The 18,264-nt window shown below is 34.1% G+C and overlaps 1 protein-coding gene across 1 annotated transcript; it reads right to left on the bottom strand.

Annotated features, from left to right (window-relative positions):
- Positions 1–1,438: 1,438 nt before the first annotated feature.
- Positions 1,439–5,213, bottom strand: LOC143540468 (indole-3-pyruvate monooxygenase YUCCA6-like). The gene is made up of 4 exons (XM_077033522.1): positions 4,037–5,213; positions 2,633–2,881; positions 2,032–2,154; positions 1,439–1,951 (listed from the first exon to the last, which is right to left on the bottom strand). The coding sequence occupies exons 1-4, from the start codon at positions 4,724–4,726 to the stop codon at positions 1,730–1,732; spliced, it is 1,284 nt and encodes a 427-aa protein (XP_076889637.1). The 5' UTR covers positions 4,727–5,213; the 3' UTR covers positions 1,439–1,729.
- Positions 5,214–18,264: the final 13,051 nt, after the last annotated feature.

Raw genomic sequence — 18,264 nt, 5'->3', positions numbered from 1 at the left:
TTGAGCATTACAAACAACTCGTAGGGGGAACCAAACGATTAACCGTTCATCAACTCAATTCAAAATAGACTCCAATGCATACAAAGATTACATTTTTAACGGATTATATCAACAAGCAATAAACCTTTTTTTTTATTTTGTTGTACTAGTTAAGTTTATTTGTTTTTTACTATTGTATTAATCTTAATTTATTTTAACTATATAGGATTGTGTGAGAATCGGAGAAAAAGTTGATGCAATGATCTTCAAGTGATGTAAATGCTACGAATGAATTCCAAAAAAAATAAATAACAAGGGTGGTATTAAACATGTAACATCATGGGAGGCTATGAGAAAGCCTGATAAATGACTTTAAGTCCCACTAATGGGTGAATTATCTGATACTCACTCAGACAAAAGAAGACGGTCATTAGAAGTCGACAACTATACACTGAGTTCACCCGAATGTGCTTTCACTTCTCATATGTCAGACCTCTATGATTATCTCATGCCTTCAAGACCAACTCAAAAGACAAAGATGAAAGACGAGTCATCAAGAAAAAGGAGTTTTGTTGACACCCTTGATTCATACACATCATTGAGGAGCGAACAACACAAGGAGAAAAAGCTTTGCGCTTAATAGATGAGCAACGGGCAACGGTGGAGGACCAACGAGTGGTGGTGGCGTCGGAACAACAATTTAGCCACGACATGAATACGTATAGGGAGCCACACGAAGGTCTGACTGGTACACTGTTGAATTTAATTCTTAAACGAATGTGAGATAGTGGAAAATGTACGGTTTACCTTGTGATTTTTAGATTTGTTTTTTAATGATTCTTGTTTTTTATTTCGAGTTATGTAAACTTGTAATTTTATTGAAAGTTTTTATTACTTTGTTTTATTTATTAAAAATTAAAATTCTTAAGGGTAGTTCAGGTATGTGTCGTCAGTCCTTAAGGGTAGCTCATGGTAAAAATGAGGTGACGGTGCATTAATGGTTAGGGCATGTAGTATTTTTGGTACCCTTAGGGTTGCACCTCTTGCACCCTTAAAGCAAACAGTAACAACATATTTCTCTCTTTTTTACATGTTAGAATATGGATGAGTTCGAGATGGTATCGATATCAATCCGAAAATCACAATCCCGAAAAGTATAGACTTGGTAATGATTCGGTACTGACGGTACCAAATGATACCGAATTCGGTATCGATGCCGAAAATGTTCATCCCTATGTCATATATAAATTTTTTTAGGATGAAAAAAAAGTTATATTTATTAGATTAAGTTATTCTCAAATAACAGTCCTACCACAACCAGTCACCACCACCACATCATGACCAATAATAAATAAATAAATAATAATAATAATAATAATAATAATAGAAACAATATAACTATGAGTCAATCAAATCTCTTAAGAAAGTAAATTGAATGCAAAAAAGATATACAAATAAAAAAAAACCCAACCCTGTTTTCTTTACCCCTATCCCTCTCTATGTCAAAGGAGTTAATATTATGGCAATGTACAAGATGTGTATACATACACTACCCTAGATCAAGATAGAGGTCCCCTCCCCAAATCAACATAAATAAAATTCCCTAATTGGTTGCTAGCTAGAAGTAGTTCCACCACAATTCCTCCTCACTTTTCTACCATTGGATGGCCGACTTTTTGGTTGATTTTAGTGTCAAAAATCTGTTGTAGTTAAAAGAAACTTGTGCCTTCATGGTAAGAGCGAAAAAAAACTAGCGTTGTAGTGCGAAAGATCGCCCAATGGTCATGGAAAGATGTTTGACTTCTGCTTTCCACGACTTTCCTATGTCTTCTGATACTCGCCTTGCATCCATGGATGAACCAAATAAGCCACGCCTAGTGAACCCTACTGCGTATAGCCCGTATTCGCCTCTCCAACCTTGAGGAAATGTTTCCCGAGGCATCCCATCTTTTTCCGAGAACATTTGGTTCTCCTATAGACAAATATAGTTAGTTTTAGATTGATTGGAAATAAAATAGGAATGGGATAAACAGAATGAACATGATATAGTACCTTTAGCCAAGAGGGAGTATTACTTCGGTATCCTGTTGCTAAAATGATTGCATCAAATTTCTCTACTCTTCCATTCACAAATTGTACACTATGATTTCCAACACTTTGAATGCTTGGATGTATCTACACAAGTGAAAATTCAAATTAATTATACGGATAATATCTTCAATTCTTTCATATAAGTTCGTCTTGTATATTCAAATCAATGCTAGAAAAAATTTGCTACTATTTGGGTTCTTTTTTACCACATATGCTACAATCTATGACATACAAATTCTTCAAATGTTTGGATCTACACATATTTATAAAACTTATTTTACTCAATAAAATCTTGATATCTTGCAATTTATTGAGATAGTTTCACGTATAATTAGAGTAAAAAGGAAACGTAAAGTAAACACAAAATGTTAAGTATACATATGATGGACCTTCAATTATATAATTGAACTTGCATTTAATTTAGTGATTCCACATTAGAAATAAGTGAAAGTCCAAAGTAGAAGAAAAGCATAAAGCTAAAAATGTGAACATGTTTAAGGAAATGAAAAGAGCCAAAAGTAGCACAAAAGCCTATATGGATTCATATAGTAGCTTGGTTTACCTTGATGTCTCCACTTTTAATCTTGGCTAGGGTTCCCACATCCAAAACCGGTGTTTTTCCCGTGTTGTTTTTTAGTTCAAGGGGTCCTACTTTGGGACGGTCGAGCCCAAAACTTGCCGTGTTTCCAAAAATCAGCCACGACATGATCAATAGAAAGCGATCAACGAGTCTTATGGGTAGCCACTTGAGCAACCACATGGACAACCCGAAAGTCGATCTTCCAAACATCTCTCGTGGTAGGACATGGACCTAATTTCCAATATATCATCGTCAGTTATAATTTTTGTTTAATTTGAAAAAAAAATGATAAAGATAAATAAAGTGTGATTTTTTTTTATAAGTGTGAGAGCACTTTTTGATCTTGTGTAGTAGCTTCACTGTCATTGAGGGCCAAGGACACTATATGCTAAAGGGACCTTTACAGTAAAGAAACACTCATGTTACTATAATTAATTTTCTTTATTTTACCTTTATTTTGTTTTTCCCAAATTGTTTATGGTTTTTTTTATGAATATAGTACACTCTTACGCTATTTGCTCGCATGCTAGTGAGTTCCAAGAAAGTGGCGATTTTATTTAACTTTTCACTCATTACAAAATCTTTGGTATTATTGTATAGCTAGTGTATTAAAGAGAGAGAGAGAGAGAGAGAGAGAGAGAGAGAGAGAGAGTATGATATTTAAGAACATATTTTGTATGATAAAGATCAAGGTAGGTATAAGATGTCACTTTCGACAAAAACAAAGCAGGTTCGGTTTTACTAATTATTTTAGATTTCATGAATACCAGATTTGTTAAGGTATAACGTTTACATTAATGCGCAAAAAGTTGGTATAAAGTTGTAAACATGCAATCTACAGAAATTTGACCAAATCCATCCTAACTATATTTCCAACCTTGATCATTAGCTTCAACTTAAATTACTTACTACTTTTTAGGTAGTAACAAATTTTAGATTAATTAAATAGTTTAAAGTGATAACCATTAACAGTTAGGTTAACTTTTTTACTTTAATGATTCAAATTATTTCCCAGATAAGGGGGTGTTTGGGATTGCTTATTTTTACCAACTTATAACTTATAAACTTTTGAAAAAGCAATAAGGTGTTTGTGATTGTTTATATTGTGAAAGGAAAAGTTTCATAAGTTACATTTTTGTAATTTATTAACTTAATGAAAAGTTATAAGAAGTCAAAATAAGGAATCCCAAACACCCCCTAAGATAATAACCCATAATTTAACTAATCATAACCATAGTAAAGTTACACCAAGTTAAAACTATATCAATCTATCATTAGTAACAATGATAATAACTTAACTATTGTTATTATTATTGTTATGTTATAAACAAATACAACAAATAATAATCTGATAACAATTAAAAGTATAGAAGAAAAAGAACTTACAGAATCTCTAACAATAAGAGAAGGATGAGCATTATGGTTACATAGATCCAAACACACTTCCATCCCAGAATTGCCACAACCTACGACCAACACTTTCTTGTTTCTAAAGTCATTCCCATTCTTATACTCCGAGGTATGTTTCACCTCACCCTTAAAATCCTTAATCCCTTTAATATCCGGCACGACCGCCTCCGCATTCTCTCCGGTAGCCACCACCAACCATCTACAAACATACTCCATCTCTTCTCCTTTTATTCCCACACTCCTCACTCTCCACAACCCTAAACACTCATCATACTCCGCACTCTCCACCGCCTGCTCGAAAACCGGCTTTATCCCAGATTGTTCCGCGTAATTCTCCAAATAATCCACAAATTGTTTCTTGGACGGGTACATCGGGTAATCCTCGGGGAAAGGCATCATGGGAAGCTCACAAAACTTCTTAGGAAGATGCAACCGAAGCCGATCATACGTCTTGTATCGCCAAAGCGACGCGATACAATTCGACCGCTCCAACACGATACTAGGAACCCCTTTCTCCTTCAAACAAGCAGCTGCCGCTAGCCCCGAGGGTCCTGCCCCGATGATAACCGGACCGCGAACCCACACGCAACGTTTAGAGCCGTGGTCATGGCTAAAGTGAGGATCATTAGCCATTTTGCCTTGAAATTCCCTTAGACAATTAGCCATAATAATAATTTGTATATGATATCTACAGATAATTATGTTATATTATATATAATGGATTATGGATTAATATGAGTGGTTGATATTGTGTGAGATTCGAAGAAAAGGGTTCAGTCAAAAGCAACGTGTTGTTTGAATTGAAGTGATTAGCTAGGGTTAACTCCTGAATCTTCGGGAGATGGTTTTTTAACGAGAAAATAGATAGTGTTTGGATAAATTATAAGATGATGATCAGTATTTGTAGGATTGGATATATCATATATGTATAATCGGATTAGAGATCGATCATTTAATGGATCACCATTAATATTAATAACCATACATTCTTTTTGCAGGAATATATATATTAAGAATGAGAGTGATCGAGATGAATTAAATTCGGTCACTATATATGATCATATATAGTGGTAGAGAGGAGCTAATGATAGTGGGGACATATATATAGTTATATTACCTCTTCCATAAGTTATATAATTTATTTATTTTTTAATTAAAGTTTTAAAAAATGATGATGATACATGTCAACCATACGATATTCTAGTATTTTTGAATAAAGGTTTATACGTCAATATCTATTCTTTTCGAATTAAATGTAGTGTATATGATATATGTTGATGAACGGTTTCAGTTCTCAATAGTTAATGTGCAAGAACTACTATGGTTCCGCTCCAATTTGAAAGCACATGAGCTATCTAAGTAGAGTAATTCGGTTTAATATATCTATACTATATTATAATGCATATATATCAAATTAAAAGGTATTTTAAATTTTAAGTAATACAACTATTATTGTTCATCGGACAACACTTAATTCACGTGATTAGCATTTTAAAGGAAAATTCGTGTTCTATCACAATCTTCAACCAACTTTTTTGATTATTTAAAGATTAGTTATAATTTTGTTCTTTCATCTTTACCAGTTTTGATTGGATAAATAATATTTATACTTTTACTCCCGCATTTTTATCCATAAATTTTTTGTTGTATTCTAAAACAAACTTCTTCTTTTGTAATTTTCATCATCCATAACTTTTTCATATGTTATTATTTAAAATAAAATAAAACTAACTCCATAAACATGAGCATTATTCTTTTGAGTTTGAGTATGGTATTGTTACATTTTTTTAATTAAATAAATATGTTACGTGATTACCAGGGTACGTGTTCTCCACCATATCACATGGACAACTCTTCTGTATATATGAATTATTATCAAAATTTTATTAAATAAATTTGATACGTGCATAAATAGTAAATAAAGTATGGGCATTAAACGAAATGTATTCGCAAGTTGGCTGGTCGAGTCAAGAAATACGTACTACACAAACCAAAAAAGTGTGAATCAAGGCAAAAACGACACACGTATACGACGGGACGTTTACACAAATATTGTGGTGTCAAACAAGCTAGAAGCCTTGTTGATGAATTAAGTGCAAATAAAATAAAAGTTTTAATTTATATACATTCAATCATTTATATTCAACTAAAACGAAAATGTATAGAGCCGATATTGGTTGCATGCTTGGGACAGTATGCACAACATGAGGATCACAAATAAGAATGGGTAAAACGTAAAAGGGGGGCTCTTAATTGTTGACACTATTTTTAAGTAGTGTGGTTAAACGTGTACAAGTATGAAACGTGAGGGGCCTCAAAGCACGAGCTCAAAAGACTGTGGGTGGTGTAGTTAATGACAACAAATGGTTGGTGGTGGTTCAATGAATCAAGTAAATGTGGAAGAATTAAGGTATAAGAGTATTCTCAACCCATTCTCTAAAGTTGTCAAACTCATATAATTTAAGGTAAATTTTAAGAAAACCATCAAAATCACCTCTCCAATCCATTCTCTATTATATGAATGAGTTATATGGTAAGTAAAGTAAAACCCCAAATATAGGGACTCACTTTTGATCCATATCATATAATATATCACCTATCTTCAAATCACCATTTACTATATAACAAGACAAAAGAGAAAAAAAAATTAATAAAGAATTAATTTATGGATATGAATAAAGAATAGAATTTGAAAGAATTTGAAAAATAATAGACAAATTTATGGAATGATGTTTTTTAGCTAAATTATAGGAAAAAATATATGAAATGGGCTGTGAATGCTCTAAACAAGGGTTGTTTTAGTTGGAGTGAGTTATATTTTAATTTTTAATTCTGTACTATTTAGTCACGGATGAAGTTCTTAACCTTTTTAAAATTATAATGAATACTCTCCTTTACATGCTATTCACGTTACTTCTCTAGTCTCTTAACTAGAGTTTCCAAAACCAACCCAATCATTTTCATTTTCTGAGTATGAAACCAAGAGATGCTAAGTTGACACGTTCCTAAAATATTTTTTTTGTATTTAAGGCTGTATACTTTACTAATGCCGTAAATCCACACAAAATTTAGTTTTTTTTATGTATTCTTTAAAACATGTTATTTATTTATATGTTTAATTTGTTTTTAAACTATTTATGACGATTATTTGTTTTTGAAACTGGTCCGACTGTAAACATCTTCGAAAACCAATGTAGTTATGAATAACATTGTTGTTAGCTCATGTATGATTAATTTACTAACATGACAATTTCATTGATGACCACTAAACAAATGAGTAGGATGAGATCATGTTGTATCAGTATCGTGTCAAAAGATACCGATATCAAAAGCGAGTGGAAAATATAGACCGAATGTCGTGCTGATTTGTCACTCCGTCGGTATCGGTATCACTGAAAATAGCATAACCGAATATATCGAGACCAGGAATATGAAAAGTGAATATGGTACCAGTACATGTGGTTTTGGGTTTAATATGCTACCATTGCTCGACACAAAACTGCTTATCCCTACAAAGAGTATAAATGACAGTTCTTTCCATCGACAATTTTTCTGAAAGTGGTTATGACAATCCATTGGTGCAACTCTGTCTGTAATATGGTGTGACTAATTTAGTTTAAGCTTGAATGATGATAGACATTGCCGACAACTAATTATCAATGAATTACTGACAAACTCTCCAGCATTGCTTGAAAAGCCTGGGTGCGAATCTTATCAAAAATTCAATTCTCAATTACTTCTTAAGTGGCAACCCCACCATACTAATTAAATCTAGGTTATTGTAGTCTTCTTTATTGTTTTTTCAATTTAATGTAATTCATCAGAATTTATTGACTAATTTGATTCGTCAATAACTATATGTCTTCAATGTTCATTTTGTTTAGTAATGTATCAGCATAGTAATGTATCAGCATCCTAGTCACGAGATAGAGGGTTTAGTGTGTAGGGTTTTAACCCATCATATATGGTTGGTTGCTACCTTATGATCAAAATAAAATTGTGACTATTGACTAGTGCAATAAATGAATTATAAAAGATGATAAAATGAAAGAGGAGCAATAACAAAAGCTTGATGAACTTTACATGATCATGAATGATGAATGTCTATATGACAAAATTTGTTAAACATTATATTTGGTCACTCGGCTAGGATTTAGTATCCAAGCATTTCACTTAAAAAAAATAAATTAAAACTTGTGCAAAAATAAAATAGAAACTTCTACAAAAAAAAAAAAAAAACAAAACACACACACACAAAAAATTAAAAAAAAATAAGCATCACCAAAATAACGTTCCTAGCGTTGTGTCGGTTGTAGTAAGCAAAGAGAGGAAAAGTAAAAACTATTGCAAGAGGGAAGAATGTGGTGACTTAACTATGAAACAACCGTAGCCAGTAGCCTTAGTGAATGGGGTATAAATCTCAATAGTAGATCAGATATATAACGTGTAAACTGTAACATTTGTCAATTTTCTAACCCTAAAACCGACACGTTTTTAAGCCAAAGTTATTTTATATCATTTCAACTAAAATACTTTACTATATTATATGGTTTTTGGAAAATCAAATTATTTTCTTTATATAACTATAGGGTGTTTTATGCAATTTGACAAAGTTAATTTCTATGTATATGACTATACTATTACTATTATTATTATTATTATTTAAAAAGTTAAAAAAAAACCAAAGAAACAAAGTGGACGGATCTACTTTAAGTTTAATCTTACATTATTATTATTATTATTATTATTATTATTATTATTTCGTTTTTATTTTCAAACTTTTTCTCTAAGATAATCTCTAACGCCCTGTTCTTGAGTTTTTTTAAAGGAGTAAAAGAAAATGAAAACTAAGGATGGTTAAAAAATGGGTGTTCTTGAGTTTTTTATAGGATGGAAAGGAAAGGAGTATGAGGAGTTAGGAGGGATTAAATTAATGTATTTTCCCAATAAGTTATCCTCTCAAAAATGAGATGATTACTAAGGATAACTATTTTTTAACATATTTATCATTTCCTTTCCTCTAATTTCCTTCCAACTCAAAAACACACCTAATTAAAAAAATTCCTTCCCTTCCCTTTCTTATCTTTCCCTCTCAATTCCTTTTCTTTCCTTGGTTAAAAAACTCAAGAACAAGACGTAAAGTTTCTCATTAAATTAGGGTTTTAATCATAACTCAACTATAAATACACCCTTCTTTTGCTCATTAATCTCTACATCTCTCCTTCTCTAAAACATTCTTCCAAGTAAGTTTTGTTTTGTTTACAATATTTCTTCATCAAAATCCATTCCAAAACATCAACAATATTATTATTTTGAATGTTTCAGATTTCACAGCAAAAATAATCTTCAAAGATTAAGCCATATTTCGATCATAACAAGTTGTAATGATGCAAGGCCAAATCCTAAAGTTAACTTATTGAGTTACGGTTCTATTGACTATTCATTTGTATTTTTATTCTTTCGTATGGCTTAATGATTGTTATTTCAAAATTAGTACGCAGATTTGTACCCTCTGTGAAGATCGGCAGCCTATCTAGGGTCCGAATATGAGAAAAATTTCTTGAGAAAATTTGTTCCTTACATGCTAAGGAGATTTTTATAATTTTTGAGAATTTATTGATATTTTTAAATATTTATGTAATCGGTGACAGAAATTTGTCCACATTTGATTTCGTTTTCTTTGTTTCATTTTCAAATCCTAGTTATGTTATTTTAATACATACCTTTTTCGTTGACCTTTATTTATCAAACACGTGCTAAATAAGCTCTATTTACTTGTATTTAGGGATTACTTATTATGACTCACTCAAGCTTAACCAATATCTTAATCTCTCGACTCACCAAATTCAAGGTGAGTAATTCACACCCCTCTTTTTCATCTTTTACTTTTTGGGGGTAACATGCGTACCATATTTATCAAAAGTTTATTATTTACATCTATACCTCATCAACCACAATTCGATATTATGTGTTTATGAAATTATTGCTCATCGATGACATGCTATATGATTATGTGTTTACTTTTATTGTTTGGCGGTTAAGCCACCTCATCCTCATTAAGTATGCATACATTACCCCGGTAAGCTGGATTTGTGCTAGACCGAAAGGGCCAACATCTATTTTGTTTGGTAATTTTTATGTATCATCAATGTTGTAATTATTTATGTTCACATACGAATTGTTTGTTTTACAATATGGTACTACAACTAAACTTGTGTACTGCTAACTTAACTTTATGTTGATCAAACTCTATTTTTACGCATGTTACAGGTTTGCTAGTTGAAGATTTAGAAGTTCGAGAAGATATTTAGTTGGATTTAGGTTGTTGAAGAAATAAACAATTTATTTGGATAATCTTTGTGTTGTATTTTGATTATATTAATATAAATAATTAGTTATTGTCACGTTAAAATTAATAGTGTCTTGCGAGATACTGTGCGATCAGTTGCGTCCCGGCATATTTTGTCGTAGGTTGGGGTGTGACATAAACATACTCGTTAGAGATAATAATTGTTAAGGTGTCAAGCAACATCGTTTGGCGATCAAAGTGCATGACGCGACTATGGTTAAATCGCACTATATTTATCTCCCTCTCAATTATGATTATATTAACATATGTGACGTGTACGCAATAGAGAGAGAAATATAATGTGATATGACCATGTTTGCATCGCATTATGCAAGATCCCACCAATGGTGGAAATGGTCTTGAATGTAACCATGGGCGCGGCTCAATGGGGACGGGTGGTGGCCCCAGTCACTGTCGTTTTCTCCGTTAGTAGAGTAAATTTTATGATTTTTCTCGAAAATGTTTATAGGTATTAAGCGCGATCACCCTGATGTATTTTTCCAAAATGCTATCGGCCACCACTGATGTTTTTAAATATAATACCCCATCGTTCGATTTTTTTTATAAAACCTCATAGTTTTTATAAATAAAGGTTATAAAATAGCATTTGAATAGTAAAAAACTGTTTTTCTAAAACTCAAAATTTAGGGGCTATTTTAAAAATAAAATTTTATTAAACATAACCAATCTAAGTGGTGTTTTAAGTATTTCTGATTTATGCAAAAGTCTTGTGGAAATTGGAAACTCAGAAACATGAGACGCACTATTTGGTTGATAGAGTTGTTCGGCTAATCTTGACACTTCCAATTTCTACTGCAACAACAAAGAAGGGTTTTTCAGCAATAAAAATACTTAAGAATCTCCTTCTCAAAAAGATGTCAAATGAGTATCTTGCGAATAGCTTGGTGGTTTACATAGAAAAAGAAACTGCTGAAACATTTGATTCAGAATCCATAATTAAGTAATTCAAAAATCTTAAAGGTCATCGAGCTGCTTTGTAATTCTTCCTCTAAGGTACTCACCTTTTCTCTCGACTCTGCATTATTATGAATATTTTAAGTCTTTGTTAGTTAAAAAATTATCTAGTTCTTTTTAATGTTTGATCCGACCCGAACCGAACCACCAACACGAACTGAATCGTCGACCCGAAAATTTTTGGGTCCGTGACAAAGCCCAAGCTTCGCCACTGGATGTACCCAGGAGTCATTGACACGTGGAAGAAAAGAATGATGTCACATCTTATATGACGTTTGATTTGTTCCCACAAAAGATGTATTAGACTGGTCGCTATGGGGCGCCCATTGCTGAGGTGGCGGGCGCCGTTGGGCGCCGAACACCGCCGTGGGGCGCGGTCCAACCAAGGGCGCGGTGGTGCCCAGCAAGCCAACAGCCGGCGCGGATGGAGAAAATAAGGTGGCACCCCTCCAACGGCTTTCATCTCAGATTTGAAATGTGGCTCGTCACCGGTGGCTTCTTTCTTCTTGTCGGGTTTGTTGGAGAAAATAAACCGGAGATGGTCGGAGGTCGGAGGTCCAGACAAAACCCTTTTCATCTCAGATTTGCTTCCTTTTCTTGACGAGATTGAGATGGAGATGGTCGGAGGTCTTTGTTTTGGCTGAGGAAGAGGTTGAGTTGTTGAGTTTGATATATAGGGTTTGGGTGTTTGGTGTTTTGGCAGAGGATGAGGATGAGGATGGTTTGGGTGTTTGGTGTTTTAGTTTTATAAAAAAAATAAAAAAATTAAAGGGGCTTCGAAGCCCCCAGTGCACACGTGGCGCTGACGTGGCACTGGGGAGGGGCCAGGGTCGGCCCAATAGGCCAAGTGGCTAAGCAAGGGCTTGAGGCCCCCTAAATTATAAGGCCCCCATTTTTTTAAAAAAAATTTATATCTTGTAAACAATAATAATGGTCGCTGTCTGTTAGGTTTAATGGAGAAACAGAAAGGCGCACGCCTGCCTGATGAACTAATGGAGTCTGGAGATTCACTAACCAAGGATGGAGGGATTGGACAACAACAACACCTCATTAAATCATAACGGTAATTTTTTTGTTATTATCACCAATTAATTGATCTAAATCTCTAATCAACTAGTATAAACTAACCCTTGATGCCGATTAATCCATTAGACATACAACAATCTGTTACTGACTGACTCTGGCGAATTCGAATACCCATACAACATCGACTGTGAGCCTGTGACGACTGACGAAACAGACAATCGGCTGGCCTCTGTGCAATCAGTTACTGACTAACTTCCTAAGCTTTCTGGCTTCTGCAATCAGTAAACCAATCGGTTAGTTTTAAATTTTTAATTCAGCCTGATTATTGCCCTATTGTTTGTTTGTTTGTTTGTTTAGATTTTTAATTGTTTTGATGGTTTACTGTTGAGGTTAATTTTAGATTTCAGCCTATTGCCCTATTTTCCTACTTGACATTTGTGCTTAATTTTGTATTTGTATTAGAATAGAATTTGCCTTAATGTCACACCGACACTGAACATACGAATCCGGTTATGCAAAAAAACAAAAAAGGCTTAAAAAAATTTGCATCTATTAAAGCTAGAAAAATAAATTTCATATAGATATTATATTTTACCGACACGAAATAACTTAAAATTTTTTTTAACTTCGCCGACTATATACGTTTGGTTTATTATTACCGGTCCCAAGCCCGGATAAAGGAGGAGGGTTTATACTTAAAAATTTTGGAAAAGAAAGGCCCCGACTTGATAGTTAGCTTGAGGCATCTAAAAACCTTGGGCCGCCACTGGGAGGGGCTTCGAAGCCCCTCACTATAGTGACCAGTCTTACAAAACAAACGTAGTGGTAGGAGAAGATATACTATTTGTTGATACACACATCTACTACTCTGTAACATCCTACTTTCAGTTATTATAATAAAATTAAATTTCGTTATTTCATAGTGGGTCGTTATCGGTTTAGATAAATAGAATACGAGTTGGGCCAGTGCTGGGTAAATGAATATAGGTTATGGACATGAGTTAGGAAAGAAAGAAGGAAAGACCATGGGCTTAAGCCCATGATCCATAAATATATAAACCCTTAATATCCATTTAATCCTCATTCACACATATTCCATACACCACCCAAAACACACACTTAAGATTTCTCTCTAGTTCTTCCTTATCTCTATCCGAAATCAATAAGGAAACCGAGCACCGATCCGAGGTAACGATAGTTTAATATTGTATGAGCTTAACCCGTTAGATAAAGTTGCGAAACAACGAGCCGACACCGTTAAACCGTTTAAATCACGAGATCCGGGTGGAATCGGGTATAAACCGAACCTATGATGAGCTTAGGGATCACCCTAGCTCAGATCTGGATCGAACGGGGCGAAAAACGGTGAAAAACGAGTTAAGAATCGTTTTTCCGGCGAGTTCGCGTTTTTCCGGTGGCTCTCCGGCAATGACGGCGCCGGAAAAGTAATACGAGGTTAAGGGTATGTCAGGGAATGTTCTGACATTCCCTGACCTAACCCTAGTTCGCTAACGGGAATTTAGCGAATTAAGGGTGATTCGTTAAGTAGATTCGCTGAGGAAAGATAACGAACTAGCCTTAGTTCGTGTCCTGATTCGTTAAGTAGATTCGCTGAGGAAAGATAACGAACTAGCCTTAGTTCGTGTCCTGATTCGTTAAGTAGATTCGCTGAGGAAAGATAACGAACTAGCCTTAGTTCGTGTCCTGATTCGTTAAGTAGCCTTAGAAGGTCCAATTCGTTACTTGAACTGATTCGCTATGTGGACTGGTTCATACAAGGACGGATTCGTCAGAGGTCCAGTTCGTTAGAGGGTTCAGTTCGTTACAAATGACCAGTTCGCTAAGATAAGTCAATTCGTTAAAGACTGAATAACGAACTAGAAAGTTTAATAAAATGACAGAACAGTCCCTGGACTTAGAAAAAGAATGAATTAATTACAATTCATCCCTTGAACTTTTGAGTTAGCAAATTAATTAATGATTCGAAATTATAATGGAAAATGTGTTACGACAGTTAATGGACCCCAGCCAGGGGCTCTGCCCCTTGGACCCTGCTAGGGGCTGCCGCCCCTAGACCCCGCTGCCAGGGGCGCTGCCCCCGGACCCCCGTTCGTTGTGGGTTATATAAAGATAGATATACAACATGAGTAGTAGTAGTTAATTGATACATGTAAATATTATACAGTTAGCCGTGCACAGCTCAAGAAGGGAATAACGATTAACTGAGAGCGTAACAGGATTCAGGTGAGTTTCTAGCCCCATTTATGTGTTATGTTTTCGGGGCTGTGTGCATACTCAATATGTTTGTTAATACGCTTATCCTAAGAGATAAGTGTATGTCTTATGTGAATAATGTGAAATGTATGAATGATTGCTTGATGGTACGTGAACGATCTTCGGATATTGCACGTACTGTCGGGTTGTAACGCTATGTATGAGGTAAGTATGATATGTATGCTTATATGTATGAACGTGATAAAGTTAATAAAAGAAGGAAATGATGGCTGTATGGTTGTATGGTTACGAAAAGGGTACCGAGCCCTAATAATGCTCGAGGTATGATGTATGGTTGTATGGTAACGAAGAGGGAATCGAACCCTACTAATATTCGAGAACTAGGGAACCGAACCCTAATAATACTCGAGAAAGGAGGGTACCGAGCCCTAATAATACTCGAGGAAGGAGGGTACCGAGCCCTAATAATACTCGAGGAATGTAGGACGTAATGCTCTTTATAACGTAAGATATGAAAGTAAGTTAATACAAAATAAAGTATGAAAGTATGAATGAAAGAATATAAGTTTATGTGTATTGTATAATGTATGATTAACTAGAACTCACTCAGCGTAGCTGACTTTTAGTATGCACGCAGGTGAGTAGGATGAGGCAGCTCGCTTGAGGAGACACGTGGCATTGAATAAGAGGCTGGCATCGGAAGACTCAAGACGTTTAAGTTTAATGTTTTGTTTATTTTGAAAGACAAGATGACGTTTTAAGACAAGATGTGTTTTGTTATGAAATGTTTTATGAAAGCTTTTATATTCCGCGAATGTTTTAATTAACTCTGATATTTAGAACTACGTTTATGAGTAAATCCAACAGGAAAGTAGGGCTACCGGTAACGGGGCCTTACATACTCCCAATTAATACACTTTCTATCAAAATATACTTATTCTCATGCATTGTCGGATTGCCAAAGAGTAAAATTCCCGCGAGGAGACTAACGTTGTTGTATTGAAAATGTAGAATATGTACGTGATGACGAAGATGAAGGTGTGATGTCTATGTTTTCATTTGGTTGATAACACACATCATGTGCAGGGTGGGGAAGGTTTTGGTTAAATGGAATCTGTGTGTGGTGATGAACATGGAGATTTTTTATCAAATGAACCTTTTGTCATTTCAATTTGGCTAATGGAAATGGCTGGCGAGACGTTGTGGAGTTGATGGTTGGTGGTGGTCAAACATGATAGAACATGAAATCACATTAATACAATCATTGATTGGATTCTAACACTCATAATTCAATGAATAAAAGGCAAACTTCGTCTGTAAGGCTATGTGTAATGGGGCGTAGATTTGAGTGATTTTGGGCGCGAACACCGCTCCCCGGGCGATTTTTGGGCGAAAAGGGGCGGGGGCGGGGGGTTTTTATCGCCGTGGAAGAAGAATAAATATTATTATTATATTATATGTATGTGTGTGTATATATATGTATATGTATATGTATATATGTTGTGTGTGTGATATATATATATATATATATATATATATATATATATATATATATATATGTATGTATATGAATATGTATATATGTTGTGTGTGTGTGTATATATATGTATGTGCAAAATGAATCATAGAAACAACCCGAACCAACCGAACCACCCATTCCCTCCTTTCGGTCAACATCATGGCTCGCAAAACCAACCGAACGTGAACTTACAATGGAACCCGATGAACCTTAACCAACCGAGCTATCCGTTTCAATTTCCCGACCCGAAACTAAACATGTACGCCAACCGAGCTATATGTTTTTTTTATATTTTTAGTTATGTATTTTTTTTTGTATTTCTTTTTAATTTTAATGCATTTTTATTTAATTATTTGAAGAAATTGATTTTTATTTGATTAGTTTAATTATAAAAAGAAAATAATAAAAAAAGATATTGTGAGCCCAACTTGTAGCCCCTACACCATTACACCCCAAAAACAAATTCGTCTCCTTTGCTGACTGGGCGCCACGTGTCACAATTCGTCCCCAATTGTAGCTCCTCCACTACACATAGCCTAATAAAGCCTAATAAAGGAACTTGTCACTTGTTTAATTGTGTTACTTGTGTAGAGCCTTAAATATTTACCAATATTTAAAAATAAAAGAAAATCACAATTTTATTGTTTGTTTCTATTGCTATTTTAAAACTCAAAAGGGTAAATAATTTACCAGCTATTTTATCTAGCTATCTATATAATTACCTACTATGAAATTATATGCGTCGCTCTCAGGTTGTTCCCCTTCATATTCTCTAGGGCCACCAGATTGCTTGATTTCTAAATGAAGGATTCTCACGCATTTGATCCGAATTCACGGGGTACGGGTCTTACTAAACCCGGATAGTATTTAAATGGGTTATAACATCTCATATATTTATGAAACTTTTTCATAATCAAACAATAATTTTTGCGGGTCATAGGTCTCACCAAACCGGATAACTCCTAAACGAATTATAACATATCATTAATTTGTGAAATAACCCCTTAATTATCAAAGAATAATTTACACGGGTTATGGGTCTTACCAAACCTTAATAGCCCTCAAATTGGTTATAAAATCTCATTTATTGGTAAGCACTATCATTAAACCCTAATTTAATTTATCTCCTTTGCATGTTCTCTGTTGTTGGTATATCATATTCATCGCCAATTAACTTCTGATACTACCCATCATTGTCAAGTACATTAACATCCCCTTTTTCATTAGACAAATATTTGTGTTCATGTTTGTTCATTTAAAAAATCAACATGCTCGTGTCCGTTTATGTTTGTTTGTTAAAAAACTAAAAAACCTACACATCTCAATTGAAAAAACTCAAACGCTAAAAAATATAATAACAAACTAATATATATATGTATTAAATTAAAAACTAAACTATGTTAAACATAAAATAAATTATTATAAAATAGCAAAACGATTAAAACAAAAACTTGAATAAACCCCCGTAACACGGGAGGATCAAACTAGTTTTATTATAAGCACTCATTTTTGTCTATAGGCCGTTCCGGCCACGTTCTCGCTAAGCTAGTCGTTTGCATCTATTGGGCTCTCTCATTTTTGGTCTCTTGTGATGAGACTATGAGAGTATGAGGCCAAAGACCATGACAAAAAGAACAACTCTTAAAAGTGGATGGACTGTTCGTTTCTCAAGTGTGGCTTGAAATAACAAAACAATAAGGAGATGATCGTGAGGCATAGCGGAATTACAGATAAAATAAACATTTATATTATATAGTTTTCACACTCCTAGACAATTATGATATTAGTTTCGGGGAACCAAACAGGTATCACCCAATACCACACGGTCCATACCCAATCCAAATCTCTTACCTAGTAACATGTTCGAATAATTGTTAGAAAGAGTGTAAGTTGTTGGACCAAAGTCTTTGTGCATATATGTGAAAATAGTATTAAAGACGATGCAAGTGTTATCTTGGAATGTCATTGATTGCAAACACAATTTTTTAAACCTATATGTTTTCTTTATTGTATTCTAAGTTAATTTAAAGCATTAGTTTTTGATCAATTGTTAATAATTTAATAAGTTTAAGCAACTAGAATCTTTCTAAGTACCCGTTT

The sequence above is a fragment of the Bidens hawaiensis genome, unplaced genomic scaffold (assembly GCF_021521415.1).
Source record: "Bidens hawaiensis isolate Kalapana, Puna unplaced genomic scaffold, B.hawaiensis_p1.1 tig00000820_1, whole genome shotgun sequence".
Classification (NCBI taxonomy): Eukaryota; Viridiplantae; Streptophyta; class Magnoliopsida; order Asterales; family Asteraceae; genus Bidens; species Bidens hawaiensis.
This window is presented reverse-complemented; position numbering and strand designations above follow the sequence as displayed.

Coding starts and splice junctions, on each gene's coding strand:
- LOC143540468 (XM_077033522.1), bottom strand. CDS start 4,726: ATGGCTAATTGTCTAAGGGAATTTCAAGGCAAAATGGCTAATGATCCT. Junction 2,882..4,036: donor CTCTTATTGTTAGAGATTCT/GTAAGTTCTTTT, acceptor ATTGGAAATTAG/GTCCATGTCCTACCACGAGA. Junction 1,952..2,031: donor ATACTCCCTCTTGGCTAAAG/GTACTATATCAT, acceptor ATTTGTCTATAG/GAGAACCAAATGTTCTCGGA.